At 38.6% G+C, this 24823-nt stretch overlaps 1 protein-coding gene across 2 annotated transcripts in view; it reads left to right on the forward strand.

The window, feature by feature from the left end:
• Nucleotides 1-24823, forward strand: part of PLPP1 (phospholipid phosphatase 1) — a 104464-nt gene that overhangs the window by 52939 nt on the left and 26702 nt on the right. The window contains exons 2-3 of one of the 2 annotated variants that reach the window (XM_061393520.1): nt 6963-7114; nt 11908-12188. In XM_061393520.1, the coding sequence (XP_061249504.1) occupies nt 6963-7114; nt 11908-12188 (433 nt within the window). The remainder of the gene's footprint in view (nt 1-6962; nt 7115-11907; nt 12189-24823) is intronic. The other variant, XM_061393519.1, reaches the window with a different exon arrangement.

The following is a 24823-nucleotide window of genomic DNA, read 5'->3' on the forward strand; positions in this document are numbered from 1 at the left end:
TTGAACATCTGGAAGTTCACAGTTCACATATTGCTGAAGCCTGGCTTGGAGAATTTTGAGCATGACTTTACTAGCATGTAAAGTGAAAGTGAAGTCGCTCAGTCATGTCCGACTCTTTGCAACCCCATGGACTGCAGCCTACCAGGCTCCTCCATCCATGGGATTCTCCAGGCAAGAATACTGGAGTGGGTTGCCATTTCCTTCTCCAGGGATTAGCGTGTAAGATGAGTGCAGTTGTGCGGTAGTTTGAGCATTCTTTGGCATTGCCTTCCTTTGGGATTGGAATGAAAACTGACCTTTTCCAGTCCTGTGGCCACTGTTGAGTTTTCCAAATTTGCTGGCATATTGAGTGCAGCACTTTCACAGCATCATCTTTCAGGATTTGAAATAGCTCAACTGAATTCCATCACCTCCACTAGTTTTGTTTGTAGTGGTACTTCCTAAGGCCCACTTGACTTCACATTCCAGAATGTCTGGCTCTAGGTGAGTGATCACAATGGATCACACCATTGTGATTATCTGGGTCGTGAAGATCTTTTTTGTACAATTCTTCTGTGTATTCTTGCCACCTCTTCTTAATATCTTCTGCTTCTGTTAGGTCCATACCATTTCTGTCCTTTATCGAGCCCATATTTGCATGAAATGTTCCCTTGGTATCTCTAATTTTCTTGAAGAGATCTTTAGTCTTTCTTATTCTGTTGTTTTCCTCTATTTCTTTGCACTGATCACCGAGGAAGGCTTTATTATCTCTCCTTGCTATTCTTTGGAACTCTGCATTCAAATGGGTATATCTTTCCTTTTCTCCTTTGCTTTTTGCTTCTCTTCTTTTCACAGCTATTTGTAAGGCCTCCTCAGATAGCCATTTTGCTTTTTTGCATTTCTTTTTCTTGGGGATGGTCTTGATCCCTGTCTCATGTACAGTGTCATGAACCTCCATCCATAGTTCATCAGGAACTCTATCAGATCTAGTCCCTTAAATCTATTTCTCACTTCCACTGTATAATCATAAGGGATTTGATTTAGGTCATACCTGAATGATCTAGTGGTTTTCCCTACTTTCTTCAATTTAAGTCTGAATTTGACAATAAGGAGTTCATGATCTGAGCCACAGTCAGCTCCCAGTCTTGTTTTTGCTGACTGTATAGAGGCTCTCCATCTTTGGCTGCAAAGAATATAATTAATCTGATTTTGGTGTTGACCATCTGGTGATGTCCACATGTAGAGTCTTCTCTCGTGTTGTTGGAAGAGGGTGTTTGCTATGACCAGTGCGTTTTCTTGGCAAAACTCTATTAGCCTTTACTCTGCTTTATTTTGTACTGCAAGGCTAAATTTGCCTGTTACTCCAGGTGTTTCTTGACTTCCTACTTTTGCATTCCAGTGCCCTATCATGAAAAGGACATCTTTTTGGGGTGTTAATTCTAAAAGGTCTTGTAGGTCTTCATAGAAGCATTCAGCTTCAGCTTCTTCAGCGTTACTGGTCAGGGCATAGACTTGGATTACCATGATATTGAATAGTTTGCCTTGGAAACGAACAGAGATCATTCTGTTGTTTTTGAGATTGCATCCAAGTACTGCATTTTGGACTCTTGTTGACTGTGATGGCTACTCCATTTCTTCTAAGGGATTCCTCCCCTCAGTAGTAGATATAATGGTCATCTGAGTTAAATTCACTCATTCCAGTCCATCTTAGTTCACTGATTACTAGAATGTCGACGTTCACCCTTGCCATTGCCTGTTTGACCACTTCCAATTTGCCTTGATTCATGGACCTAACATTCCAGGTTCCTATGCAATATTGCTCTTTATAGCATCGAACCTTGCTTCTATCACCAGTTACATCCACAGCTGGGTGTTGTTTTGCTTTGGCTCCATCCCTTCATTCTTTCTGGAGTTACTTCTCCACTGATCTCCAGTAGCATATTGAACATCTACCGACCTGGGGAGTTCATCTTTCAGTGTCCTATCTTTTTGCTTTTTCATACTGTTCATGGGGTTCTCAAGGCAAGAATGCTGCAGTGTTTTGCCATTCCCTTTTCCAATGGACCACATTCTGTGGAGTTGTTGATAGACAGGGAGGCCTGGCATGCTGCAGTTCACGGGGCTACAAAGAGTCGGACACGACTGAGCGACTGAACCGAACTGATTCTTTTTAGTTCAGCTATCCAGTTTTCCCAGCACCATGTATTGAAGAGCCTGTCTTCATTTTTAATCTGTGTCTTTAGATCTGAAGAGTAGGCAGTGTGTATATAGATCTTCTTTTTCTATGTATCAATAGTTTGTCTATTGATTGAAGGAGTTATATCTAAAGTAATTATTGATATGTGGGTACTTATTGGACTTCCCAGGTAGTGCTAGTGGTAAAAAACCTGCCTGGCAATACAGGAGAGGTAAGTGAGGTAGGTTTGATCCCAGGGTCAGGATGATCCCCTGGAGGAGGAAATGGCAACCCACTCAAGTATTCTTGCTTGGAGAACCCCATTGAGAGAGGATTCTGGCAGGCTACAGTCCATGGGGTCAGAAAGAGTCAGTCAGACACGACTGAGCGACTAACACGCAGCACATGTACTTATTGACATTCCATTAATTGTTTGGGTGTTGTTTTTGTGGTCCTTATTTGTTTCTTTCTTCTTTAGTTCTCTTTCTTCGTGATTTGATGCCTACCTGTAGTATTATATTTGGACTCTTTTCTCTCGTGTATTTATTATATATTTTTGGTTTGTGGTTACCAGGATTAAGTTGCTGATCTGTTAAGTTTGAATGCATTTTAACCACCTTTCATTTTTATTATCCACCCCCTTAACGTTTGTGATGTCATATTTTATATTCTTCGGATTTGTGTATCCCTTTACTTATCTTGGCTATAGATGACTTCACTACTTTTGTCTTTTAACCTCCCTACTAGCTTTATAAACATGGTTGATTTACCACCTTTACTGTATATTGCCTTTACCAATGAGAATTTTCCTTTTATGTATGCGTGTGTGCTCAGTCACTCAGTCGTATCCAACTCTTTGCTCCTTTGTCCATGAATTTTCCAGGCAAGAATACTGGAGCAGGTTGCCATTTCCTCTTCTATGGTACCTTCCTGACCCAAGGATTGAACCCTCATCTGCGTCTCCTGCATTGCAGACAGATTCTTTACTACTGAGCCATCGGGGAAGCCCCTTTTTCTTTCATAGTTTTCATTTTTCTGATTGTTGCTTTTTCTTTTCCACTTATAGAAGTCCCTTTAATATTTCTTGTAAAGCTGGTTTCCTGTAGAAACTGATGTTGAGTTGAGTTCTTTTCGTGTTGAACTCTTTTAGCTTTTGGTTGTCTGTAAAACTTTTGAGCTCTGTTTCAAATATGAGTGAAAGCCTTGCTGGGTAGAGTATTCTTTGTTTTAGGTTTTTACTTTTCATCACTTTAAATACATCATGTCGCTCTCTTCTGGCCTGTAGAGTTTCTGCCGAGACATTAGCTGACAGCTGTATGGGGGTTCCCTTGTATGTAACTTGTTGCTTTTACTATAGTGCTTTCAATTTTCTCTCTTTATTTTTAACTTTTACCATTTTAATTATAATGTTCTTGTTGTGATTCTTTTTAGGTTGATCCTGTTTGAGACTCTCTGTGCTTCCTGGACTTGGATGTTTTCCCAGAGGTCTCTTAAACTGTCCTCTTTTTTTTTAATTTCTGTTCACCTTCACTGATTTCCATAATTCTGTCTGCCAGTTCCTCTGTATCATCTAATCTACAGTTGATTACTTCTAGAGTATTTTTTATTTCAGTTATTGTATTTTTCAGCTCTGTTTGGTTCTTATATTTCCAACTCTGTAAAAAAAACTTCTAACTTCTCATTCTGTTCTTCCATTCTTCTCCCAAGTACTTCAAGCATCTTTCTGATCATTACCTTAAATTCTTTTTTTTGGCAGTGGGGGGGGGTGTAGATTGCTTATCTTCACTTAGTTCTTTTTCTAGGGTTTTATCTTATTTCTTTATTTGGAATGTATTTCTCTGTCACCTCAGTTCGCCTAATTCACTGTTTATATTTTTGTGTATTTGGTAGGTTGGTTACATCTCCTGATCTTGGAGACGTGGCTTTATGTAGGAAATGTCCTACACGGCCCAGCAGCGGACTCCCCTCTAATCACCAGAGCTGTATGTTTAATGCTACCCTCTATGTGGGCTGCATAGGGCTGTTTCTTGTGCCTGATTGACAGCTGTGGCTGTCTTACTGGTGTGTGTGGTTGGCCTGGTCACACTGATTGCCAGACCCTGTCTTATGAGAAGGCTACCAGCTGCTGGTGGGTGAGGTTGGGTGGTGAGTGGGGCTCGGTCATGGCTTGGCTGGCTATGTGGCCTCCAGTCCTGGTATTGGCCTGCAGGTGGTTGGAGCTGGATCCTGACATGGCTGGCTCAGAGGCTTAAGGTGTCCTGGAGCTGGTGTTGGCCTGCTGTTGGGCGGACCAGGGCCCTGGGTGTCCAGGGTGGTGCCAGACTACTAGTGGGTGGGCCAGGACTTTACACAACTTGCTGTGGGGGGTTGTGGTGGTTCTGGGGCTTGGTGGCTGGTGTGGGGGCCCAAAAGGACATGGGGCTGGTGCTGGCCCACTGTTGGGCAGAATGAGGTCCTGGAGTCTTTTGCTGTGGGGCCTGAAGTTTCTGCAGCTAGCGTTGGCCCCTCTGTGGGCATTCCTGGGCCCAGGGTTTGTGACTGCAGGGCTTTGGGTGTCTCAAGGGTGGTGTCTGCCACAGGTGGGTGGAGTTGGGGTCTCACAGATCTTGGGGCTGGTGCCTGACACCCGGTGTGTGAGCCAGGACTGGGACTAGTGCTGGCTCACTGGTAGATGGGGCTGGGTCAGATGACTAGCTCTGTGTGTGTGTGTGTGTGTGTGTGTGTGTGTGTGTGTGTGTGGTTTCCAGTGGTCCCAGTGCTATGGTGGCCCGCTTGTAGGTGGGGCTGGGTCCTGGGTCCTATAGTGGGTGGGGTCATGTCCTGAATTGGCTGGGGGCTCAGGGAGTTCTCTATAGCGTCAGCCTGCTGGTGATCCTGCCCACCTAGCTTCCTGGCCTGGTGCATCCCAGGGCTGGTGTTATTTGGTAGACAGGCCTGGTCTCTCACTGATTGGTTAGAGGGAGGATTCTAAAGTGACACTTAACAACACCTGTGTCTTGGTGGTGGAATGAGTTTTCCAGAATGGCTGCTGCCAGCATCTTTGTTCTCAGAGTGAGTTTCAGTTGCCTTCTGCCTCTCTGGGAGGCTCTTAAGGATGAGCAAGTAGGTCCTACACAAGTTCCATTTAAATTACTGCTTCTGCCCTGGATCTTGGAACATATAAGATTTTGTGTGTGCTCTCTTAAGACTTAAGTCTCTATTTCCCACAACTCTCTGATTCTCCAAAAAGGAAGCTCTACTGGCTTTCAGAGCCAAACAGTCTGGGCAGTGGGAGGGGAGTTCTTTCTGGTGCAGACCCCTGGGCTGAGGGGCCTGATGTGGAGCTAGGACACTTTGCTCCTTGGGGAGGACTTCTGCAGTTGTAATTTATTCTCCCATTTGTGGGTTGTATACCCTGGAAATATCGGTGATGACCATACTTCACCCTTTCTGCTTATCTTGTGATTTCTTCTTTATATCTTTAGCTTTAAAAGATCTTTCCTGATAATTTTCAGTTCACTCTTATGGGTAGTTGCTCTGTAAATAATCGTAATTTTGCTGTGCCTGCAGAAGGAGCTCACAAGCTTATGGTCTTCCTACTCTGCCTGCTTGGTCACTTCTCACATCATAAAGACTCCTAGTGGGTTAATAGCATGACAAATTGGTTAACACAAAGAAATAAACTTTGGTTCATATATTCAGAGTTTAATGAAAAATAGAAAGATAAATAAAAAGAACCAGGAACAGGCTTCCCCTTTTCATTTGACCCTTGAAGATTGAACACATTTGATGTTTGTAGTCGACGCATCAGGCAGTTCATTTGGTATTTGTAGTCTATGCATTAGGCAGAGTGTCAGAAGCTTGGTTGTCTTTGAGTCTTTAGGGCTTAGCGGAGTTGATGAGAACTGTAAATGGTTGTCAAGACTTGGTGCTTCATGGAAAGAACACTTGAATGTCCAGTGAGTTAGCTAAATGGTTATGGTATTACTGCTGGGTGAATGGGTCCATCCTTGGGAAAATCCTGAAGCAGAACTCACACTGAGGGTTTCTGCTAAGCTCTCTTAGAAAGCAGTCCTAGTCAGTATGCTGCCGTTTTAATCGGGATGTTCGATGCAGTGATGAAATAAAGGAGGACTGAATTCTTAAAGTTCACATTTAGGTAAAAGTTTAGACATCTTAGGTGATGAGTGTGAGGCATGATCTTGATGAAGACAAAAGAGAGAGCTCTTTTAGGTGCTTTTGCGCTTGACTTCATTGTCCATTTTTTCTTTAGAAACCTGGTTTAAGTTCACACTCCTTTTCATAGCAGTTCTAAACTTGCTGTAGACAGTACAGAAATGAGCGGATAATCTTTAGATACTCTGATAACTTAGCCAGTGACCATGACTTGTGATATGGTAGTAATATCAAGATAAACTGGAGAACGTCAGAATGCTGCTTTTCTTTTGGAAGAAAAGATCCTGACAAAGTGGTTTGAAAATAGTGTTGAAAACCCTTTGATTAAATGACAACAAGAGCATGAGAAGAGATTTTACTTCCTCTAAAATCAGGTTAGTGTATTTGGGTAGAAACAAAGAGAAGAAGTTTTTCTTGGTTAAACTGGTTTAATAGAGGACTTGAAGGCATTGTTTTTGTAGAAAAAAAATCTTTACCCTAAGCTGTAATTTTTCTAACTTCTGTTGCATGTGTTGCTGCATTTTCTTTTTCCATGTGCTCTTACTGTTTTCATGGCAAACATATTTTTAAAGATGATCTCTGGGATAATTATTGCCATTAATTAGTTTTGATATTCCTTTTTAATGATATTTTCATTTATTCCTTTTGCTAGCTGGATTGCCTTTTGCAATTCTTACTTCAAGGCATACCCCCTTCCAACGAGGATTATTCTGTAATGATGAGTCCATCAAGTACCCTTACAAAGAAGACACCATACCTTACCCGTTATTAGGTGGAATAATCATTCCATTCAGTATTATCGTTGTAAGTTAAATCCACTTTTCCAAGTTTATCACTTTTGGGCAGTTGGCTTTAATTTTATGTTAGCTGTTAATGATTAAATGTATAACCCTCTAAAACATGTGTTTTAACTTTTTATGTTATTTGATCAAAATAATCTCAGCTATTTTAAGTGGGGCTAAAAGAGTAACAGTGTATAATTACAAGAACCTTACTAAATACGTATGGTTTTATGCTAATCTTTTCCAAGTCACTGATTTTTTTTTTAGCTCTAATTTGCTATTGTTTGAGTAATAATACAATAGATGAATACTGTATCAATGTATTTTTAGCATACTTTATACTTAGGATATTATTTTATGATTTATTGAGACTGTTTATGAACTGACTCTAGTTACTGAGTTCTAGAAAAGAAAAATTACTAACAGATGTTAAAAGGCTTCATTTAACCCATATTTAGTTTAAAGAATTTTTAGATAATGGCAGAAATAGGGGAGAAAAGCCTAAGTTCTATACATAATTAACAGTGAATATGAAAGCATTTTTACTGGTATTAAAACTAATAATTACTGTTTTCTAGGATTTCAGGTGAGAATGTCTAGAGAATGTGCTCTGGTTGGGGAGAAGATTTCAAGTGATTTGACTAGATGATTTTTATTATCTCTTGACTCAGAGATTCTATGACTTTAATTTTATGCTATATATCTTGTAATTTTAGAAATAAGATTTATGCTAAAAGCAGATAATATGGTCTCATCCAGAAGATAGGCCAAAAAGATAAATAGCCAAAAAGATATATCTTGTCTGTTCTGAAGTTTATTAAAAAACAAAGCAAAACTTCTGGATTTAGAAATTTAATGTCTGATTGCAGAATAATCACAGCTCCTTATTAGTACTAAAAGTTAATCAATTCCTAATTTGTGGTGTATAATTAATAAAAGAACATCTCTGCTATACAAGTGTTTGTTTTGTAACACTGTGAGCTCCTTAAGGCAGAGATGGTGCCTTGTTCATCTTGTTATCCTTGCCGTTGCCATGGACACTGGCATGTACTAGGTGCTGGAATGAAACTGGAGTGATTATATAGTAATATTGGTGACTCGCCTACAATATAGTGAAGTTTTAAAAAATCAGTGGCCCATTTAATCTAGACACATCTTTACACCAAGTTTTTAATATGAAAAGAAAGAAAGCCTATGATCCTTCTATTAAAGAGGGAGTACGAGTAGACTCTTTTTTAAGTGTATATTTCTGAGAGATTAACAGTTCTTTACATATAAAAATTGTAGCAGGACTTTTCTGCAAATAATAGCTGATTTTAGACAAGATTCAAGTACTCAAATGCTACTACAAATGTACTTGTCTTTCAATTCTACTTTTGTTTGTGTCTCAGTAAGAAGGATGCTGCCCGAGCAAAACTACAGAAATCTGCTACAGACCAGAAGCCTGCCAAAGGACAGGGTGCTGTGCAGCCTGCATAGCAAGTGCAGGATCCATAGACACTCAGTTAGGAAAAACTTGTTATGTATATTTTATTCACTTGGAAGTTTTGATTATTTCACCGTCACCTGTGAAAAGGTTATCTTTATATTTACAAAATAGCAAGTAAGTTGAGTGTGGTGGTGGTTTATGTTGTGTCTGACTCTTGAAACCCCATGGACTGCAGTCTGCCAGGCTCCTCTATCCATGGGATTCTCTAGGCAAGAATACTGGAATGGGTTGCCATTTCCTTCTCCAGTGGATCTTCCCAACCCAAGGATCGAACCCGGGGCTCCTGTATTGCAGGCAGATTCTTTACTGACTGAGTTACAAGGGAAGTCTAAGTTGAGTGTAAAAAGAACAGACTATTTAAAAGTGCTGTACAAGTACTTTTTTCATTTCAACTATATCAACAAAGACACACACTGGCAGTGGTTTTATGTACTAATTTAACATAATTTCAGATTATTCACTAACTCAACTTCTTTCAGGTAGCACATGGTTAGACTTGTTTATGTTTAATTTTGTTTTCTAGAAAGTAAATCATTTCTTTAAAAAAATCAGGACTATGATTGGGACTTCAAACCAGGCCTTTGATGTGACTTGCAAGTGATCCACAAATATATGAGTGATTGAGGGAACCTGGTAAAGAATCAGAATTAATATAGTATCACAGAAGCCAAGGGAGAAGTTCAATAAGGACAAAATGGTCAGTGATGTCATATACTACTGGGAAGTTAAGATTTGGGTTGATAAAAATCTCTTTGATCTGATGAGACCATTTTGACTTTTTGGAGAGCTATTCAGTAGAATAAAGGGTTTAGAGGTATTTAGAGATATTTAGGAAGGAGTGGAAGTATGGCAGTGAGTGATTTTAGACTATTCTTTTAGGAAGGTGGGTCCTGAGTGGAAGACACAGAACTAGAGTGACAGCGTAGAGACATATAAAATTATATTGGTTGACAGAGATATAAAGATGGTGAGAAAATACTCTGGTACATAGGTTTTAAATGATTAAATCCTTCTGATTTAGATAGCTACTAGCTTTGATCTTAAAAAGTATTTTGTTCTACTCCCCCAAACATCATCTTTAGTACTTTAATAATTTATCCTTAATCTGATTAAATAATGTTTGACAAGCAATCCCAGCTTTACGATTAGAGCAGTTAGTTTAAGTGTGAACTTCACCAGAGGCTGAGTTGGCCTAAATGGCTCAAAGGGCAAGATAAGGTTTTAAAATGAAATGAAAATATGGCTGTCATGTGTTGGTGGAAGGCACAGACATCTCCCTGCATTTGATTTAGAATATCTCTGTTATCTATTTCTCTCAATAGATGGCATACATAATAAAAAAAAAAAAATGATGTACTTTGACCTAGCATTTGTTAGATTTAGAGTCCCTCTGAGGTTAAGGGTTAAGTTTCAGAATAAGGTTAAGGGTTAAGAATTAAGGGTTAAGTGTTAAGGGTTAAGTTTCAGCATGTTCTACATCTGTAGGTCAACTTTTAATCTGTGTCCAGTACACTGAATGTTATTAGTGAATTGATTTTCAGTCATCAGTGGCAAGAACCAGAGTCTAGGTGGCCCTAAACAATGATCATTATGACTAGGAAGACTCACAAAAATTAATATTTGTTTTTAGCCAGTAGTTGAGTGCTTACACAAGAAGAACTGACAGCTGAAAAGTGTAAGTTTCACTGCTCAAATTGTGGTTGACTAGTATACTTGGTATATATTTCAAATTATCGAAGGTCATCTCCATAACAAAACATTAGAGATATCTTGTCTTGCTGCTTATCTATCAAGGCAGTTGCTGGAACACCTTAATGGCCTGAGGAGATGTAATATACTTTAATTCAAGGCCTCTAGGACAGTCACCAGGGAGTACCCTAAGCACACTTGTGGAGGTATGGTATCCCCAGAAGTGAATGTGGTTTTCCTCTCCTGTGAGACCTGTGCTCAGCAAAGGCTTGATTAAGTCATCCACATTAAGGATTATAACGAGGAATATATTCCTATGGGGTTTAATATATTTAAGAATGTTTACTTTTTACCCAAGAGGTAGCACCTTGAATTGAAATGTATTGACCACCAGCTGTTTTAGGCCTCTGTGGTGGTGGTAGCTTTCTATTCAACTAAAAATTCATGGTTTTGTAGAGTTCATAGTCTAGTTGTCAAAGTTACAACATTGTAATTATGGAATTCTAGGAGCCATTGAGCCAGATGAAGAAAGAATTTTTGATATCAGGTTCTTGAAATCCTTTTTGGGAGACAACCATTTATCTCACCCCCAAAGACAATTAATAGTTGCTAAATGGAAATGTTTGAATGCTTTGTAAAATTGTTTATATAAATTTAAGATGAAGCAGTGAAACTCTTTAAGTGAAACAACTTTGTGATTTATATCCATGCCCAATATAAATTAGCAAGCAGAATTTTTTGTTTTAAGTGTTTATTTTGGTCTCAGGTAGCTAGAGTGTGGCTTATTATTTTTTTATAAGGTTGCCATTCAGTATTTTTTCAGATTTCTTAGGATATTGGTCTGTGAATTTGTAAAGTACTTGAAAACCATTTTATGCCTTTAAACCCATTATACTGGTTTGCACTTACACACACACACTACTAGTATCTGAGAAGGCTATGATTCGCATTTTACAAAGTCAGTGAAAAATAAAGAGGAAGGAGTCACTTGAAATATTTTCTTGAAGGAGAACATCAAGTGTGTATTTGGTCTTTTAATGAGACTTGTTAAGAAAGCCAGCCCTAAAGGTTTCCTGGAGAGGCAGGACTGGGAGATCTTGTCAGCTGATCTCTGCCCTCTGTACCCTTTAACCTCAGTGTTAGATCCCTGCTTTTATTAGATTAGCTTTTTCTCTTAAAAATGTTTTACCTTTTTTAACATGATGAATATTTTTGGTTCAAAGTAATGTCTGATGCAAATGCAGACTCTGAGGTAAAAGTGCTTATGTAAGGGATATTCTAATCAGAAAGTTTGTATTCTTTGAAAAGCCATTGTTTTTATACTCCATGGTACATCATTGTCTACTTATTAAGGCTCGGTTTATTTGAATACAAGAAGTAAGGCCTTATTGTTTCAAGGCAGACTTTGGAATTATTTAGGCTTTGTCAATGCTCTGTGAGCAGTATCAATTGAGGACACCTTTTTTGTGGTCTAGAATTAGGAATCCTAAGTTCTCCATTTGAAAAGGAAAAAGAGAGGGAGGTATTTTTAAAACAAACATTTTATTGTGATTTACCATTTTCTTCTCTATACTTTGTTTGATGTGCCTGGATGCTGCTTTAACATTATTTTTCTGTTTTTTTTTTTTTTTTTCCAGATGATTGTTGGAGAAACCCTGTCTGTTTATTTTAGCCTCTTGCACTCGAATTCCTTTATCAGGAATAACTACATAGCCACTATTTACAAAGCCATTGGAACATTTTTATTTGGTGCAGCTGCTAGTCAGTCCCTGACTGATATTGCCAAGTATTCGATAGGCAGACTGCGGCCTCACTTCTTGGATGTTTGTGACCCAGACTGGTCAAAAGTCAACTGCAGTGATGGTTACATTGAAAACTACATATGCCGAGGGAATGCACAAAAAGTGAAGGAGGGCAGGTGCGTGTTAAATTTTTAATGCTTGTTTTATCTTGTGCATTCCTGAAATACCAGGTTTCAGTGATTGGAAGATGAGCTATCCGGTAGCTTAAAGAGAGAGAAGCTAGTAAGTATAATCACTGGGAGGTGAATTGAAATCATGTTTGATCTATTTTCTCTACTTACTCTTTTTTCCTGTTTTATCCCAGTACTCTGTTTAAGAGCATTTTAATGCAATTCTTTTCATCTTCAGTGTATAATAATGTAAAATGAACCCTTTAGATCAGATGGTCCAGGATCAGCAAACTTTTTCTTAAGATGCCAGATAATAAATATTTTAGGCTTTGTGGGCCATTGGTTGGCTACTGTTCAACTCTGCCTTTGTAACAGAAAAAAAGAATCATAGACAGTCCTTGAACAAACCAGTGTATCTATGTTTCAATGAAACTTTATTTACTACATAGATAGTGGCCGCCCTATGGGTTATATAGTTTGCTTACTTTTGATCTAGTTCAACTATGTAATGGAGCTCTGCTAGATCTCTTAGTATTCTTAGAGTATGTTTTTTTTTTTTTAAGTTAATTTCATTCATATATTGATAGATCTGGGACCTCAGATTGCTTTCTTATTGCACACTTGGGCTACTTTCTACATTGGGAGTGCTATTAGACATGGATGAAAGAGAATATTTGGAACCCAAAAGGTCTAATGCCTTCAATTTATGGATGAGCAGACAAAGGCCCAGTAACATTGAATAAAGCCGCACTAATGTAAATACACTACTATGTGTAAAATAGTTAACTAGAGTAAAGATACTTTATAGTAGAGGAAACTCAGCTTGGTGCTCTATGGGATGCGTGGGCAGTTGGGAGGGAAGCTCAAGAGGGAGGGGATCAGCTATATGTATACCATATAGCTATATGTGTACCATATAGCTGGTTCACTTTGTTATATAGGAGAAACTAACACAACATTGCAAAGCAAATATACTCCAATAATAAAATTCTTTTAAAAAGACAAAAAAGCCACTAATAAGTAGCAGAGCCAGTTCCTCACCCCAAATCTCAGAATTGTCAATCTTACTTATTCTATGTTTGATCTTCTTGATTTTAAGATAGCTATTACCATTTTCCTTTATTTATTCATCCAACAAATACTTTCTCTCAGAAAAACATCCTCTGATTGTGTTTTGTAAATGATTCCCAGACACATTATTGTCCTTGTTAGTTCCTTTGTAAGTCAAACAGGCCTGCTGCTGCTAAGTTGCTTCAGTCGTGTCCGACTCTGTGCGACCCCATAGACGGCAGCCCACCAGGCTCCTCTGTCCCTGGGATTCTCCAGGCAAGAACACTGGAGTGGATTGCCATTTCCTTCTCCAATGCATGCATGCGTGCCGAGTCGCTTCAGTTGTGTCTGACTCTGTGCAACCCTATGGACAGCAGCCCACCAGGCTCCTCTGTCCATGTGATTCTCTAGGCAAGAATACTGGAGTGGGGTGCCATTTCCTTCTCCAAAACAGGCTTGCTAGTGGTCCTCAATATTTCCATTTAATGGAGATGAAAAAACACTTTATTTAATAGTATGCATTATGCTGTGTGCTTGGAATTCAGCAGTGAACAAGACAGCTCTGATTTCTGTCTTCATGGAGCTTAGTCTAGCAGGAAAGATTTACAATAAACAAATATTGACAATGGAAGCCATGTAATTAAAACACCCTTGCTCCTTGGAAGAAAGCTATGAGCAACCTAGACAGCATATTAAAAAGCAAAGACATTACTTTGCCAACAAAGGTCCATATAGTCAAAGCTATGGTTTTTCCAGTAATCATTTATGGATATGAGAATTGGACTATGAAGAAAGCTGAGTGCCAAAGAATTGATGCTTTTGAACTGTGGTGTTGGAGAAGACTCTTGAGAGTCCCTTGGACTGCAAGGAGATCCAACCAGTCCATCCTAAAGGAAATCAGTCCTGAATATTCATTGGAAGGACTGATGCTGAAGCTGAAACTCCAATACTTTGGTCACCTGATGCAAAGAACTGACTCATTTGAAAAGACCCTGATGCTGGGAAAGATTGAAGGTGGGAGGAGAAGGGGACAACAGAGGATGAGATGGTTGCATGGCATCACTGACTTAATGGACATGAGTTTGAGCAAGCTCTGGGGGTTGGTGATGGATAGGGAAGCCTGGTGTGCTGTAGTCCATGGAGTCGCAAAGAGTCACACATGACTGAGCTACTGAACTGAACTGACAATGGAAGAGAACCTCCCTGTTGTTAACAAGGCCAAAGAATAAACAGGTTGTTGAATGACAGGCTCTGAGGTGATGATACGAGGACTGATATGGGTATAATGTCTTAATGAAGTGGGGAAAGTGACTTAAGTGGAAACTGGTTGAGAAGTAGATAGTGGAAGGTGGTATTTTGATTTGAGCTTAGGTAAGCAACGTTTTTATTTTTATAAGAGGGAAAGACTGGTCCAGTAATGGCTGTGAAGAAAGATGAAGATAATCAAGACCAACAGTGGACTCTTAAGGTATAGGATATGGATATATCATTCTCTGCTTTGATAGAGATGTAGAGCCAAGTACTGTCTTAGGGAAAGGCTCTTTGATGACTAGTAGATGTAGTGAGCTTCAGCGAAGAGTTTGAAGACACAAGGAAGTAAAGAGAACTTTAACTGTCTTGGCAAGAATACTGGAGTGGGTTGCCATGCCCTCCTCCAAGGAATCTTCCTGACTTAGGGATCAAACTTGCATCTCCTGCATTACAGGCAGATTCTTTACCACTGAGCCAACAGGGAACCCCTCCCCCCAACACACACATATCACATACAGTATAGAATTCCAGAATATACAGTGAAGGAATTGGGTTGGAAGGGATAAAGTGGCTTGGTTGGAGAAGAGGAAGCTTATTTTAATGGTAATGCTTTAGTCGCTATTGGAGAAGGAAATGGCAACCCACTCCAGTATTCTTGTCTGGGAAATCCCATGGACGGAGGAGCCTGGCAGGCTACAGTCCATGGGGTCACAAAGAGTAGGACACGACTGAGTGACTTCACTTTTCGCTTTCACTTTAGTTGCTAAGTCATGTCTGACTCTTGTGACGCCATGGACATAGCCTGCCAGAACTCTCTGTCCATGGGATTCTCCAGGCAAGATTACTGGAGTGGGTTGCCATTTCCTTCTGCAGGGGATCTTCCCAACCCAGGAATCAAAGCTGGGTCTCCTGAATTGCAGGCAGATTCTTTACTGACTGAGCTATGAGGGAAGCCTTTATTTTGATAGAGGTTACTTCTAATTTGACAGTTTGTAAAGAATTGCCGTTTTGATATTAAGTCCTCTAATCCATGAATATGATATTATCTTCCCATTTTTTTGATGTTCTTTTGTTTCTTTTAGCAGTAGTTTTAAGATTTTGGTGTCCGTGTCTTGCATACATTTTGCTTAAATGTGTCACTAATTTTTAAGATTTCTTGATGTGATTATGAAAGGTTTTTAAAAAAACATTTAAATTGATTTCTAGTTGTATTTAAAATAAACAAAAAGTCTTTTATATGGTTTTATCTGGCCTTTTATCCTTTAAACTTGCTAATGTAACTTCTTGTATAGATTCCTCAAGATTTTCTCTGTTCCTCTTAATATTGTCTGTGAATAAACAGTGTTGTTTTTCTTTTTTTCCTTTTCTATATTGCTTTTTATTTCTTTTCCTTACTGTATTATACTGGCTAAGACTGCTAATACAATGTTGAAAGAAGTGGTGAGAGAAGGTATGCTTGTCTTGTTCTGACCTTAGGTAGAAAGCACTCAGTCTTTCACCATTAAATATAGTACCAGTATGTTTTTGGTAGATGCGCTTTATTAGATTTTTGTCATAAATGTGTGTTTAATCAGATGCTTTTTCTATGGCTGTTGAGGTCATACTGCTTTTCTTTTTTCTCTTAAAATAGTGTATCCTTTTCATCTTGGACTATTAAAGCAACTTTTCATTCCTGGGATAAACTTCACATGGTCATGGTATATTATACTTTTTGTATTAACTGGACTCAATTTGCTAATGTTATGTTAATGATTTTTACTTCTGTGTTCATGAATATTACTTGTCTGTAGTTTTCTTTTGAAGTTTTTGGCTAGATTTGGTATCAACATTTGGTATTAAATGTTAGGTAGAATTCACCACTAAATACACTTAGACTTGAAATTTTCTTTGTAGGAATGTTGTAAACTATGGTTTTATTTTTTAAAGTGGATGAGGATTATTCAAGTTATCTCTTTCTTAGGTGAACTGTCATCATTTGTCTTTTAAGAGATTTGTAAATTTTATCTAAATTATCAAGTTTGTTGACATCAAGTTGTTCACAGTTTCTCTTTCCTTATTGCCTTTTATTGTTTGTAAGAAGTGTAGAGCTAACCCTTCCTACATTCCTGTCATCGATAATTTTTGTCTTAATCTCTTTTTTTCTTGAGTGGTCTGGCCAGAAGTTTTATCGGTTTTATTACTCTTTTTATTAGTTTTATTGGTTTCTTTTGGGGTTGTTGACTTTATCGTTTTTCTGTATTTGATTTCATCTATTTCTGCTGTTCTGCTTGCTTTCAGTTTTATTTCCTCTTCTTTTTTTTTGTAGTTTCATAAGGTAAAAACCTAGATCATTAGCTGTATCACAGATTATTATATATTGTAACTTCATTTTTTTTAACTAAAATTATTTTCTAATTTCTTTTGTGTTTTCCTCTTTGATCAGTGAGTTATTTCAGTTCAGTTCAGTCGCTCAGTCGTGTCTGACTTTTTGCGACCCCATGGACTGCAGCACTCGAGGCCTCCCTGTCCATCACCAACTCCCAAGGTTACTCAAACTCTTGTCCATTGAGTTGGTGATACCATCTAACCATCTTATCCTCTGTCGTCTGCTTCTCCACCTGCCTTCAATCTTTCTCAGCATCAGGGTCTTTTCAAATGAGTCAGCTCTTTGCATATCTTTCTGTAATTGACCCTTTGATATATGTCTGTATGAATTTTCTGCGGAGATGTTTTGTCAGTTATTCTTAGGAATTTGAAATCTCTAACTGTAATTGTTGATTGCTTTTGTTCTTTCATTTTTGTTAGCTTTTGTTTCATATATTTGTGATTCTGTTGTTCAGTGTATAACATTTCTGTTTTTTTCATATGGTATGTACCCTTTTCCGTATGAACTGTCTCTCTTTGTTTCTAGAAACATCCTTTGCTTTAAGTCTATTTTGTCTGATAATAATATATAGCCAGTCTCCTGGCTATATTGTTTATTGTTTGGATAGTATATACTTCCCATAAATAAAACATTCAGTTCATTTGAATCCTTGAATTTAAAGTGTGTTTGCTGGGTACTTAAAGTATGTAAGTCAGTTTATACTTTATAAACTAGTGTGAAGAATCCCTGCTTTTTGATTGTTCCTGTTGTTGGTCAGTTGCCAAGTCGTGTCCATGTGACCCCTTGGACAGCAGCACGCCAGGCTCCTCTGTCCTCCACTGTCTCCCAGATGGTCTCCCTGTCCATCACCAACTCCCAAGGTTTCTCAAACTCATGTCCTTTGAGTCGGAGATGCCATCCAACCATCTTATCCTCTATCATCCCCTTCTCCTGTGCTCAGTCTTTCCCAGTGTCACGGTCTTTTCCAATGAGTCGGCTCTTTGCATCAGGTGGCCAAAGTTTTGAAGCTTCAGCTGCATCATCAGTCCTTCCAGTGAATATTCAGGGTTGATTTTCTTTAGGATTGACTGGTTTGATCTCCAGAAAATGTTTTTGTAAATGATTCTTTAAAAAAATGTTTTTATTTATTTTTGGCTGTGCTGAGTCTTCATTGCTTTTTTTGGGCTTTGTTTAGTTGTGGAGAGCAGAGGCTACTCTTTAGTTGCAGTACGTGGGGTTTTCATTGTGGTAGCTTCTCTTGTGGAGCACAGGCCCTAGGGTGCTTCAGTAGTCAAAACATGGGGGCTCAGTTGTTGTGGCTCACAAGTCCAGAGCGCAGGCTCAGTAGCTGTGGCATGGGCTTAATTGCCCAGTAGCATGTGTGATCTTCCTGGACCAGGGATTGAACTCGTGTCCCCTGCATTGCAAGGCAGATTCTTAATTCGTGGACCACCAGGGAAGTCTGTAAATGACTCTTAAAGGACACAAATTCTTCACACATATATTGTTTTTCAGGTTCAGGTATATAAATCTTAACTCAAACTTTGATTATGACCTATCTTACTGAGAAATTTTTCTTTCTTACGCAACCATTTGGGCAAAATTAGAAATAATATAATTAGTTTAAATGGTATAAAAAGAACTACATTTTCCAGCCCATATGTGTCATACTCTCTGTCTCTTTCTAGTGTACCCAAATTGGCCAACATGTACTGTTACTCTGATTGAACTTTTGACTTAAGTACACTTGGGTTTTTCACCCATCATCACTTAACATTTCTACATCAACCCATATGCAGTTATGTAAGAGTCAGGAAAGCCATCTTACAAAACAATATAAATATCTGGATAACTCAAATTGCAAAGCTATGTATATTACACATGATTATTATCTGTAGTTTTCAGTGAAGAACTTCTGTTAGTAAGTTTTGAGATTCTGAAACAAGGATAAGGGAAAACCAGACATATAGATGAAATTTTAAGAAGACTGTATCTTATGAGAAAAATGTGATTTCCATCAGTGTTTCCAGAATGAATTGGTTGTTGATCGTTTCAGAGCCGTATAACATTGGAACATAACTGTGGCTTGCATTGCTATTCTGTTGTGGAACATAGTTTGGTTGGATACAGACTTTCCTATTCTGTTTTCTCTTGAATTTTAAAGTCAGGATGCCAAGAATGGAAAAACATTTCAGTCTAGAATTGCCTATATGTTTATTAAGATTATGGTATAGTCTGCTCTTTTAATTTATTTATCGCCACAGCCTGCCCCATGTAAGTTTTTAATTATAAAATTATAATGTTTGACGGAGAGAAGGGAACATAGGCACCCGGAATGAGTCATTTTTGTTGATTATAAATGAGTCAGAATTACATCTTAGGATGAGAGTATCCTCTTGCAATTTTGGTTTTTGGTCTTGATTTTTTTCCCCATTTGTTCTCTTGTTTCTTTTTCTCTTTTTCCCTCCACCCTTTCTGCTCATGTGTATGCTCTTTTGCTCTCTGATATCACTGATGTCTCAGGATTTTTACTAGGCTTCATTTGCAGTGGCCATTGGGTCCTAAACATAAAAGTGAGAACATAATGGCCTATAATAGAATATTTATTAGTTGTAATAGCCAGAGAGTCCTAGTCACTGTTTAAAATCAATACCTGTGAATTTACTGTGAAATAAAAGGGACTTAACACTTGGAACAGTAGGACATTTAAGTTCCATTGCTTATGTTAATGATAATAGCATTACTCTCAGTTTCTGAAACAAATTCCTAATGAGCCCAGGTAGTTTAAACCTGTAGCTCCCCTCACAGGTCAGAATTCTCTTTGGAGAATCAATGGGCACCTCACATTAATGGTTCATTAGATTCACCTGGAAAGTTTGTTTAAAACAGATTTCTGGGGCTTCATCTTCAAAGTGTTGGATTCAGAAGGTTGGGATCGGGTCTGAAAATTAGTATTTCTAATAAGTTCCCAGCTGTTGCTGCTTCTGTTGATCTTGGGACTGCACTTTGAGAACAACTGCTTTATGTCACTTGGATATGGGAATATGACTTTGTATGACACCTGCTATCTCAGGTTGTGAGAGCTGATATTTACCCTGTTAGGTGGAGTGAATGTAAGATGTGCACGGTGAGCAGGCCTATTTATGATATTACAGTATAGAAACTATTGGCTTCTTTGAGAGATTCAACTTTCTTTTTCTAGCTTTTATTTAAATTACATTTGTTTAAGCATAAGCTCAGTGTTCCTGATCAGTTCTGAGTGTCTAATCTCTGGCTGTATGAATCAGATATTCAATACAAAGTTATTTCTGTTTGAATTACAGCAGCTTTTATTGCTTAGATGTTTAATTGGAATATATTTGGTCGAGTGGGAGAAATAAATTTCCTTTTCTCTTTTTAATGCAGCCCGCATGCAAGTAAATAAACTTGAAGTTGGAGGGTGTGCCTTCTATAATAGTGAAAAACCATTATAACTAGACTGATTGGCTGTGGTACCAAGTACCTGGTAACTGCTGCTGCTGCTGCTAAGTTGCTTCAGTCGTGTCCGACTCTGTGCGACCCCATAGATGGCAGCCCACCAGGCTCCCCCGTCCCTGGGATTCTCCAGGCAAGAACACTGGAGTGGGTTGCCATTTCCTTCTCCAATGCATGATAGTGAAAAGTGAAAGTGAAGTCGTTTAGTCGTGTCCGACTCCTAGCGACCCCATGGACTGCATGCAGCCTACCAGGCTCCTCCGTCCATGGGATTCTCCAGGCAAGAGTACTGGAGTGGGGTGCCATTGCCTTCTCTGAGTACCTGGTAAAACCTGCCTTATATTTTGAGAGAATGACTTCTTCTGTGTAGCCTAATTGTAAACATCACTGGATAAGCCTTTATGCCTTCAAAATGATTCATTTATTCTATTCAAGCTGATCTGTGTTGTTTATACATGTGTGTATCAGTAAACTAGACAGCCTTTTTTTTAGTCATATCTGTATGGAAATATCAACATATAGAATGAAAGAAAGGATAATTTTAAAAGATCCTTCACTCTAAGGGCCTTAGCTATCAGTGCATTTAATAGGGGATGACTTCAAGACCAATATCTGTTTCCACCTCCTCTGTTCTGAACAGCAGTGCCTAATAGTCTTGGTTGTAGCGGTGACCGCTTTTTCACCCCCATACCACCCTGACTCTTTTTGCCCCCATGTTTCTCACATATTAACCACATTGGAATCATGTGGACAGTTTGTTAAAATACAGATTGCTAGGCCTCACCCTCGGAGTTTCTGATTCATTCATTGGGTCTGGGGTGGGGCCCAGGAATTGGCATTTCTAAAAAAATGTTCCCAGATGGTGCCTTGGCTGCTGATCTCTGAACCACTGCTTCAATATATAACAGGAAGGTACTAAATTGAACTAATACCTATTCCTCTTAAGTCCTAGTTAGTGTAGGAGCTACTAATAAGGTGTGCCTGTTGCTCTTGTGGCACCCACTACGTAGGAGCTGAGACTTGTTTGGAGATTTTATGGGTAATAGAAAGTGATTCATGCCTTAAAGGAGTGAAAATAAAATGCTATATGAAATCAGAGGAGGGTTATACTTCTTCTAGAGAAGGCATTTTGGAGGATGAGTAAGGTTTGAATGTGTAGAATTGGGATGGAGTATGTCTCAGGCCCAGGGAGCAACATGATTAAAGGCTGGCTACTTAAGAGTGTACAAGCCATGTTTTATTAGACTTTTGGTATAATCTGTTTCATTTTTGGTGTGCTTTGGTACTTTGTAAAGGAGATCTTGAACTTTTCTAGAAAATGAAAATGATCCCTAATTAATAACTGATACCTAATTAAATAACTCCATACATTTCATGCAAACTTCTGATTTAGCCTGTGTTGCATTCATACATTCCATATAATTTTAATTTGGCAATAAAAGCAAAAGATTCTCCCCCCTTAGATTTAACTTGGTGCTTGATTCTTTTTCCTGAGAGGCAGAGTGAGTTGAGTCTAGGTGTGAATCTGTTTTGGCTAAGGTGCAAGTTTGCAAAGATAAGAGCCTGTCTTCACTTTCTGTGATATCCTGCCAGTACGTATTGATGAATATTTGTGTACCATAAGTTATTTTAAAAACAATCAAAAATCCTTTCCCCACCACACACCATACTAGCAAATACTCTTCAGTTTTAGATGTTTGACATTTCATTGAATTCCCTTCCTCTCTTTTAAATGACTGTTTAAAGAATTAGTATTAACAAATACTTCAGCTTTTTGTGGTTTTTTAATTATCCCTTGGATTTTCTTCTCAGTTTTTGAATTAGAATGTAGGTCTTAGCAGTGGATATATTAAGATGAAAGATATCCTTGGGTTTTAATAAATCAACCAGTGCTTTATCTTAAATGTTAAAAGGCTACTAAATCATATCAACATATCAACTGATTACATCATGTTGATGCTGTGTACCTTTTCCTTAGAACCCTTGAATGCCACATTGCCCCATTTAAAATGTGAAAAACAGTTTTATAGATGTATTAGTGAGAAGTTTTTCCAGATTAAAATATAATGATAAACCCCATGGATCAAGTGATCAAGTGTAAGTTTTCATTCAAAATAAATGTGAACAATACCCTTGGATATTTTTGTCTAATAGCAAATAAGTATTTTTATTGAGAGGAAGGAATTTGAGTTTGTGAACAGCAAAATGAGCCTAATGTATGTTTTTTTTTTTTTTAGCTACATATTCAAAGAATTGAAATCTGCATTAGAGTGATGATTTTTTAAATAAAACAAAGTATTTTTCTATTTTAAGTAACTTTTGTAATGAGAAGATGGAAAACACGAAAAGCATCATCATTCTCTTGGATGTGGCTATCTTCATAAAGTGTCCACACTGTTGACTTAATCCTAAGTGTATTCCTAAAAAAATGTGAAAATGCTAGTTGCTCAGTTGTGTCCCACCGTTTGCAACTCCATGGTCTGTAAGCCATCCAAGGCTCCTCTGTCCATCAGATTCTCCAGGCAAGAATACTGGAGTGGGTAGCCATTCCCCTCTCCAGGGGATCTTCTCAACCCAGAGATCAGACTCAGATCTTCTGCATTGCAGGCAGATTCTCTACCATCTGAGCTACCAGGGAAGCCCAAGTGTATTCCTACTCAAGGTCAGAATTACTTTTCTTCTCATTTCTCTCCCTTTGCCATTCATAGTGTGGTTCTCTGCTCTGACTAGCAGACTGGGTATCACCTGAGAGCTTGTTAGACAACAGAATCTTGCATCCCACCATTGGCCCTACCTGTAAATTCTCCATCTTGAACAAGATCACCAAGTAATGCCTCCATACATTAGTTTTAGGAGCAAACCTTGCTCTGTCTTGTGACTGCTGTACCAAAATGGCAACTCATCTCACCTGGACCAGCTAATTTCCTAAGAGGTTACTGAAATGAAGTGAAGTGAAATAGCTCAGTCATGTCCAACTCTTTGTGACCCCATGGACAGTAGTCTGCACCAGGCTCCTCTGTCCATAGGATTTTCTAGGCAAGAGTACTGGAGTGGGTTGCTGTTTCCTTCTCCAGGGAATCTTCCCAACCTAGGGATCGAACCCAGGTCTCCCACATTGATAGACAGATGCTTTACCATCTGAGCCACCAGGGGACCAGTCAGTAATAAATGACCACTAGGTACCTGGATCTTGACTTCCTTATGACACCATTCTCTGTTGAGTAAGCAAACAGAAATGGTTGTGTTGCTGTGGGTTTTTTAATTCTCTTTTGGGAGAGTGAGGTTTGGAAAGATACCAGATAACATCTAATAATATTATTACTATTCATTTGTATAATAAAAGAGCTTAAACCATTTTTCTTGAGAGAGAAAGATCACAGGATTGGGTAAATTTTTCTTTTTCTTTTATGTAATCTATTGCAGCTGCAATGTTTGGCTTTTGAGTTAATGTTTGGAAACTTATGAAGAAGTTGGGCAATGTTCAAGATTTTGTTTTATTGAAGGATAGAAATGAGTCTTTTAAAAACTGAGAAAAGTCTTCATATAGGTAATGGAAAGTAGCATTTGGACAATACCTAAGACCATTTCCCTTATTTGTCATCCCTTGTCATTTTGCTTTGGGCTTTGGCCACTTACTTTTGCTTTGAGAATGCTTTTAAAAAACTTAATTTTTTTTTTTAAATTTACAACAGAATATACCTGTCACTTCATCATTGTGGGTATCATTTGCTCCGCTAATCTGATTGCCTTTGATCATAATGTAAAAAAGGTTTCTGGACATTTTATATGCATTGTTAAAATCTTTGCCAGATGTGTTGGGAAACATGCATTAGGTACTGCATGTTTAAGCTCGTAACACTGACACTGAAACTCCTAATTCTCCTGAACATTGATGATAAGATCAGAATCCTAATCACTGTAAGGGAAAACACAGCAGAGGGCATGCTGTAAAAATCATAATTTATCTCATGTGGCTTGCCATGGTTTATTGGCATAGACTAAGCTGTGTGTGTACACACGCACACATGCACTCAGTCGTGTCCAACTCTTTGGAATTCCATGACTGTAGCACTCCAGGCTCCTCTTCCATGGACTTTCCAGGCAAGAATACCAGAGCAGGTTGCCATTTCCTTCTCCAGGGGATCTTCCCAATCAAGGGATCTAACCTGAGTCTTGGGCATCTCCTGCATTGCCAGGCAGATGCTTTACCTCTGTGGCACCAGGGAAGCCCACACGCTAAGCTTAGTTTTTAATTACATGATACAGTTATCATGCAAAGATAACTTACCTTCCTTAGTTTTATTTTTATGTATTTTACAACTGTCAAAACACAAGATAGTTAAAGTATACTTCTTAATGGAGCCACTAAAGTGATACCTTATTCTTGGTGCATGATGGGTTGGGGGGTGATGGGCAGAAAAGGTGGAGTTGTATGTAATGTTTAAAATACTAAAGAAAGTGAAAGTGAAGTTGCTCAGATGTATCTGACTCTTTGCGACCCCATGGACTGTAGCCTACCGGG

The sequence above is a fragment of the Bos javanicus genome, chromosome 20 (genome assembly GCF_032452875.1).
Source record: "Bos javanicus breed banteng chromosome 20, ARS-OSU_banteng_1.0, whole genome shotgun sequence".
In the NCBI taxonomy this organism is placed as follows: Eukaryota; Metazoa; Chordata; class Mammalia; order Artiodactyla; family Bovidae; genus Bos; species Bos javanicus.